Source organism: Chrysochloris asiatica, unplaced genomic scaffold (assembly GCF_000296735.1).
Source record: "Chrysochloris asiatica unplaced genomic scaffold, ChrAsi1.0 scaffold00271, whole genome shotgun sequence".
NCBI classification, from domain to species: Eukaryota; Metazoa; Chordata; class Mammalia; order Afrosoricida; family Chrysochloridae; genus Chrysochloris; species Chrysochloris asiatica.
Genome location: NW_006408789.1, coordinates 2,412,170 through 2,419,883, shown reverse-complemented (window position 1 = coordinate 2,419,883; position 7,714 = coordinate 2,412,170). Strand labels below are relative to the sequence as shown.

Here is a 7,714-nt window from a genome sequence, read left to right as displayed (position 1 = left end):
CTCCTGCAACACCATAACTCAAAGGCATCAGTTCTTCTACAGTCGTCCTTATTCACTGTCTAGGTTTCACATGCATATGAGGTTATTGAAAATACCATGGCTTGGGTCAGGCGCATCCTCAAGTTGACATCTTTGCTCTTCAATACTTTAAAACCACTACGCTGAGTAAATTTAAGCCAGATCAGAAGAGGACTGAGGGATAGCACCACTGATGGCAGATGAATCTTGACTGAAAGCACATAATACCGGAAAGATGTTTACCTGTATTTTATTAACAGTGTTGATCCTAACAAAGTATGGATACCATTACATAGAGTAGCAATGCCAGAGCGCATCATTTTGCTCCTGTGGAACCTGTCCATAGAACAGGAGGCAGTCCTTCAAACAGAACAAGGGGATACTGTGTGGTTTAAAGTCAGGAAAGGTGTGTGTTAGGGGTGTATCCTTTTACCATGTCTAGTCAGTTTGTATTCTGAGCAAGTGATTTGAGAAGTTGGATTATTTAAAAAATGAGACATTAGGATTGGAGGGAGGCTCATTAACAACCTACAATATGCAGATGACACACCCTAGCTTACTGAAAGTGAAGAGGACTTGAAATACGTTCTGATGGTCAAAAACTACAGTCTTCAGTATGAATTACAACTCAATGTAAAGGAGACAAAAATCCTCACAACTGGACCAATAAACATCATGATGAACGGTGAAAAGGTGGAGGTTGTCACAGCTTGCTTTACACTTGGATCCACAACCAATGCCCATGGAAACAGCAATCAAGAAACCAGATGATTCATTCCTTTGAGAAAATCTGCTGCAGAAGACCTCTTTAAAAAATTTTAAAAGCAAAGATATTACTTTGAGGACTACGGTGTGCCTGACCCAATCCAGCATAATTTCAGTTGCCTCATATTCATGTGAAAGCTGGAGAGTGAATACGGAAGAGGAAAGAAGAATTGATGCCTTTGAATTATGGTGTTGATGAAGAGTATTGGACCTACCATGGGCTGCCAGAAAGAAACAAATTTGTCTTGGAAGAAGTATGACAGAATGCTCCTTAGAAGCATAGATGTGGAGACTTTGTCTAATGTACTGTGGACATGCTATCAGGAGGGACCATCCCTAGAGAAAGACATCATGCTTGGGAAAGTAGAGGGTCAGCGAAACAAAGGAAGACCCTCAGCAAGATGTACTGATACAGTAGCTGCAGTGATTGGATGACACAGGACCAGACCGTATTTCGTTTTATTGTATCTAGGGTCACTATGGAAGTCCTGGCGTGGCCCTGTGAGTTAATGCGCTGGATAGCAAAGTAGGTTTGAACTGCAAGGTCGGTGGTTCAAGCTTACCACCTGCTTCTTGGGAACCCTATGCAGGGTGGCTATGGGTTGGAACCGACTCGATGGCACTTAACAACAAGGTCACTATGTGTCAGAACTGACTTGAAAGCATCTAATAACACATTCAAATATTCAATCCTGTCTCTGCATACATACTGAAAACAAAAAGTAGTACTGAATCTTTCACACATGATACTCACATGGTGAGTATCTGATATTCACACGGTGTTTCTCAAGTCCAAACTATTTCCAGGCAGTAGAAAACTATAATTACTGTGTTTCTGGTAGAGCCGAGTTGACTGCATTTTGAGGATGCTTTCTGACCTCTCTGATTGCTATTTATTATGTAGGATTATCAAGAGGAAATTGCTGTTGCACAAGAGAACAAACTACAGCTGCAGCAAATGGGGGAACGGCTGGCTAAAGCAAGCAATGAAAGCAAAGCATCGGAGATTGAGTACAAGCTAATGAAGGTCAACGACAGGTGGCAGCATCTCCTGGATCTCATGGCAGCCAGGTAAAAGAACCCCGTTGGGTCAGAGCCATGCATGAGGAGTGTCAAAGCGGTCAGTCTGCCTTTCACTTCAGCAAGACAGAAGCACCCAGTGTGTTTCAATCAGTCCCACTCCTTCCCCCTGCATTCTGCCCCATTTCAGTTCATGCTTTGCTCATAGACATCACTTTCAACGCCTTTCAAGTCCTCCCTATTTCTTCCTAAATTGAGTCCTCTTTGCAGTTAGCTGTGAGATTTCACATTCCAGCAAATTCCATTCCTGAGAGAAAATCCTTTCTGTCTTCATTTTCCTCCCTTTGCTTCAGTTTTCCATCAGGAAGAAAGTGAAACTGTTGAGTAGCACTTTTGTTGTTATTGTTAAGTGCCATCGAGTCAGTTCTGACTCAGAGTTTCTGAGAAGCAGCTGGTGTGTTTGAACTGTCGACTTGTGGGCAGAAGTAGGTGCCTATTATACAGTGCCACACCAAGACTCCTAGGAGGGAGATTTAGTCCACAGTAACAAGAATGATACCATAGTTCCAATATACTTCGGGTTAACAATGTGAGTCATTGTTCTTCAGTTTAGTTGTAAAAAGGAGCTGCTAATTATTTTAATTGTGTGCTGAGCTTTAATGATACTTGTAAGGTCGATCTCATACCTCACAGGAATATTCCATTCAGTTTCTGTTACAGATGAGCATTGTGAGGGATGGAAGTTAAGAACAATATGAGAGTCTTCATTAGTAATATATAAGTGTGATATGACTGAATGATGCAATATGCTCTTTGACATACAAGAGGGATTTACTAAGTAGATGTTTTCTTTTCGATAGACTTGGCTTTATGTTGCAGTGATGGCTTTCTGAAGGCAGGGACTTTTGTCTGTACTATTCTTTGTATATCAGTACTATCAAGAACAGTGCTTGGATATATTATAGGCTATATATTAATAATATAGATCTATTAATAAATATATAAATGTATTAATAAATATATATTATTATTAATCTATAATGTAGATTTATTCATCTATATTACTATAGGCACAATAAATATCTGAATGACCAAGTGAATGAAAACTGAAATGATTTGCAAGTTCTTTATGGCAGTGAGGAGAGTTGGAAGGTTGCAAAAGCTCTTATTCTAACTCTGTCAGAGCTGCCCCACAATGCTCTTCTTTACCCAGGTTCCTTACTTTAGTTGTTCCTTATGAAGGTGACATGAAGTGTAATGTCTTTTGAATACTGTGTGTCAGCTAACACTGAGTGGACATAGTAATTCTGAGGCTGATTTTGAATATATTCAGTGTTTTTTCTCTATAGAGAAGTTACTGTGAAAGGTCTTGTTGTTGTTGTGAAGTGCCATCAAGTCAGTTCAAGCAACTCTCTTATGACATGGAGTCCTGGTATGGTGCTGTAGGCTCAGCACTGGACTGCTACCCTCAAGGTCAGTGATTCAAACCCACCAGCCACTCCCTGGAAACCCTATCCAGGGTTGCTTTGAGTCAGAACTGACTCCTAACAACAGGGATTTTGTCTGACATAACTAACTACTTCCAGGCCCAGGGCTCGCCTCACAATTGGTGCCGTGTCTGAAGCCATTGTTGTAGCCCCGTGTCCATTCATCTCACTGATGCACTTCCTCCTTTTTTGCTGACCCTTGATTTTATCAGTAATGATATCCTTCTCCAGGGATTGATCCCTCGAGTTGACATTTCAAAAGTACGTGAGACAGAGTCTCGCCATCCTTGCTTCTAGGAGCATTCTGGCTGTACCTCTTCCAAGACAGATTTTTCTATTCTTCTGGAAGTCCATTTAGTATTCTCCACCAACACCATAATTCAAAGGCATCAATTCTTCTTTGGTCTTCCTTATTCATTGTCTAGCTATCACATGTATGTGAAGTCTAGTCTAGGAAAACGTGAGATTCTAATTTGTTTTGGAGTTCTATTGTGGCCCTGTAGAATATGCACTGGACTGCTAACCACAAGGTCAGCAGTTCAAGCTCACCAGCCACTCCTCAGAAACCCTATCCAGCGTCACTATGAGTTGGACCCAACTTGACGGCACTAAACACCACCACCATTGATGACAAAATAAGAAGGGAATCTGCTATTAACTTTTTAATGTTTGACAATAACACTATAATGTTGTTGATGGTAAGATTGAGTTGGTTCTGGCTCGTAGCAACCCTGTACAGGGTTTCTAAGGAGTGTCTGGTGGGATTGAACTGCCAACCTTGTGGTTCACAGTCCAGTGCTTATCCTGAGGTACATACCAAAAGTCCAACACTATAATAGCTCTGGTACATTAAGCACTTTGTTTGGGTTGGTTACAACTGAACAGGCTTCATATACATCCTCTCATGTGTTGTTGTCACCAGCTTTGTGGTGGTTATTATCATTATAACCATTTTACAGATGAGGCCAAGACCCAGCCTTGCCCATGGTCTGCACATGCTGAGTTGGCAGAGCCACACTGCCTGCCTTCAAAGCCCTGCTTCTGACCATTGAAGTCTCTTGCTGGCCATATCTTCCCCTTTGTGTCCCCTGTTGTAGAGAATGGGATTCAATAGAAGTTAGGGTTAGTTACTCATTGAGACCATTTCATTTCCCAACCCTTTGTCAGTGAAGTACTCACAATAAGGCAGCTACTGTGAGAGGATTTGAGGGTGCAATTACACGGGTGTCTACGCTCTGCAAGTTCAGAGGAGGAAGACAAAGATGTGAGACACCAAGAACAGCACCAGATCAGTGTTCTGAAAGAGGCGCTACGAAGCGAGGAAAGCCTTTGTTTCAGCTTCCGTCACTCTCAATATTTAGACATACTGAGTTTTTAGAATCCCAGGCTTCTATTCAGCCTAGCTGCTCAGTCAATAACATGATAATCAAATCTTCATGCAGGAAGACACATGGGAGGAAGCCCCTGTTCTATAAATACCCTTCTCCAGGAAGCTGCCCACTGGCAGACACTCCTGGCTTGCTTGGGTCAGATGGTGACTCAGGGATTGTATTGCATCTCCGTGTAGTCTGCTTTAACTAGTTAATGTTCTTCCCTCATTTTTAGTGACTCAGTGATGCAGAGAATGGGGTGCATGCTATCAAAGGTGTCTCCAGTTAAATTTAGTATAATTTTGGTGGAAGCTGCTAAATTAGTATACACACAGCTATTAGCTAGCATTCCACTGAATGAATTTGGGACTTTCTCCTCAAAATCATGTTTTTGGATAACGTTTTGTCCCCCCGTTTTTTTTTTTTTAATCAATGAAATATATGTAGAGGAAATATATGCACTCCAGTCCTGTGTGTGTCTACTTTTATAGAATTGCATCATGCTTTTATTGGGTGCTGTCCAGTTGATTCTGACTCATGATGACCCCATGTGATAGAGTAGAGCTGCCCATAGGTCTTTCTTGACTGTCATCTTTATGGGAACTTATTACTGAGTCTGTTTCCCACAGAGTCACTGGGAGGGTTGAAACCACTGACCTTTTGGTTAGAAACCAAATGCTTACCCATGACACCATTGTTACTGTTATTAAGCACTGTGGAATCCGTTCCAACTCACAGCAACCCTGGATAGAATTTCCAAGGAATAGCAAGCAGATGGGCTTGAACCACCAACTTAGCAGTTAGCAGTCCAGTGCTTAACCTTTAGTGCCACACCAGGACTCATATGGAACTCTTTTTTTTTTTTTAACGTTTTATGTTGAATTATGTGATACTTTACATGGGAGAACATTAGCTTTGCATTCATCCTATCGTATATCATTTCATTGCCATGGTTACAATCCCCTCCATGCATCATCAACCAACTAAAGGGTATACCCTGCAAGCCTGCCCCCGGTCATCAGCACACAGCCCCTCTCCTTCTCTGGGTGTAAAGTCCCCAGACTCTCCATCTCTCCAAGTCATGGTCTCTACCTCCATCTCAGGCATCACTGCTTCTCTGGGTAGGGTCCCGCTCTCCACCCTTCTACCTTGATGGTCCCAGGGACTTCCACTCCTAGACTGCAAAGTCAATCACTCCCCTCATTTTGCTACCAAATGTCTACCTTTACATTTCCAACACTCTCAATCAGTCCTGATAACAATTATTCACTATTGTATCACAAGAGACCTATCTGCATCTTCAAATGAAACTCTTGTGGGAAATTTTTTGCATTTATGTTTTCAATTTCTAATTGCCTCTTTCCAAATTTGACCAGAGGATTTATTGGTCACCTGTTTGTCCTGATGATTGGAGAGAAGATCAAAGTCTCCAAAGATTTCGTTTTGTTTGGATTCACAATCAATGCTCATGGAAGCAGCAGTAAGAAATTTAGATAAATATCACATTATGTGAATCAGCCACACCAAGCATCTTTAAAATGTTAAAAAGCAAAGATACCACATTGAGGAATAAGACAGTCTTGATCTGAGACGTGGTATTTTTAATCATCTCATATGCATGTGAAAGTTGGACAATGAATAAGGAAGACCTTAAAAGAATGCATGCATTTTCATTGATTTTGAGAAGTAAACTGAAGATACCATGGACCGCCAGAAGAACAAACACATCCTTCGTGGAAGAAGCCACTGTGCTCCTTAGACGCAAAGGTGATGAGACTTTGTCTCTGGTACTTTGGACATATTATCAGGAGGGACCAGTCCCTAGAATAGGATATCATTTTGGTAAAGTGGAAGGTGCGAGAAAAAGAAGAAGACCCCTAATGCGATGGATCGGCACAGTGACAGCAGCAGTGGGCTCAAACATAACAATGATTGTGAGGTTGGCGTAGGACTAGGCCGTGTTTCTGTTGTGCATAGGGTTGTTATGTCAGTACCAACTCGATGGCACCTGACGACAACAACATTTAAATAAACTAAAATGAAATCGTGTTCAACACCAGTTTAATTGTATTCATAGTTATAACTATCTTTCAAGTGTTCAGTCACTTTGTGGAAAAGTGTTGGGAATGCTGATTCAGAGCATGACCTTCACCACAGGAAGTTCTAGGTCGGTGCAACTCTAAGCAGCTGAAGGCATTTCTGAACCTTGGCCATTGGTGAAGCCTCGCTCTAAGTTCTGTCATTGGCCCTAGGGAATGCTGGGTTGCACTTCTGCTGTGCACCCATGCATGGTCCGTGTATTGGTTTCTGTAGTGCTCAGGGCTAATGGGAAATCTGTCTTTTAGCATCAGTTGTTCAGTGTGCTTTAAAATAGTTGTTGTTAGGTGCCTTCAAATAGACTCCAACTCATAGCAACCCCGTGCACAACAGAACAACGCTTTATTTCACATTCTCCACCTTAGTAACTGTGGAGTCCTGGTGTGGTGCTTTAGGATAAGCATTCGACCATGAGGTCAGTGTGAACCACAAGGTCAGTGGTTCAAACTCACCAGCTACTCCTTGGAAACCCTATTCAGGGTCGCTATAAGCACGAATCAACTTGACAGCACTTAACAACAACAACAAAAACCCAACTACCTAAGTATCTAATGTCCTGCTGTGGTGTTGTAGGATAAGCACTGGACTGCTAACCACGAGGTTGGTGGTTCAAACTTACCACCGCTCCTCGGAAAACCTATACAGGATCACTGCTAGTCGACACTGTCTCCACGGCACTTAAAGACAGCATACCTACCTTAGTCTATAGGTCAGATTCGCATTGTTTGCTTTTCTGTGATATATTGGGGATGGGGTGGGCTTGTTTATTGTTGATGTTAGGGGCCATCAAGTCAATTCAGACTCATGGCGAACTTATTGCGCAATAGAATGAAACATTGCGCTGTCCCCACAATAGAACCAAAACACTGACCCATCCTCACAATAGAACCAAAACACTGAGCCATCCTCACAATAGAACCAGAACACTGACCCATCCTCACAATAGAACCAGAACAC

General features: G+C 42.0%; 1 protein-coding gene across 1 annotated transcript in view; it reads left to right on the top strand.

Annotated features, from left to right (window-relative positions):
* The window catches only part of SYNE1 (spectrin repeat containing, nuclear envelope 1), a 554,350-nt gene that overhangs the window by 479,493 nt on the left and 67,143 nt on the right, over positions 1-7,714 (top strand). Inside the window, exon 127 of the mRNA XM_006874353.1 lies at positions 1,688-1,854. Within this exon, the coding sequence (XP_006874415.1) occupies positions 1,688-1,854 (167 nt within the window). The remainder of the gene's footprint in view (positions 1-1,687; positions 1,855-7,714) is intronic.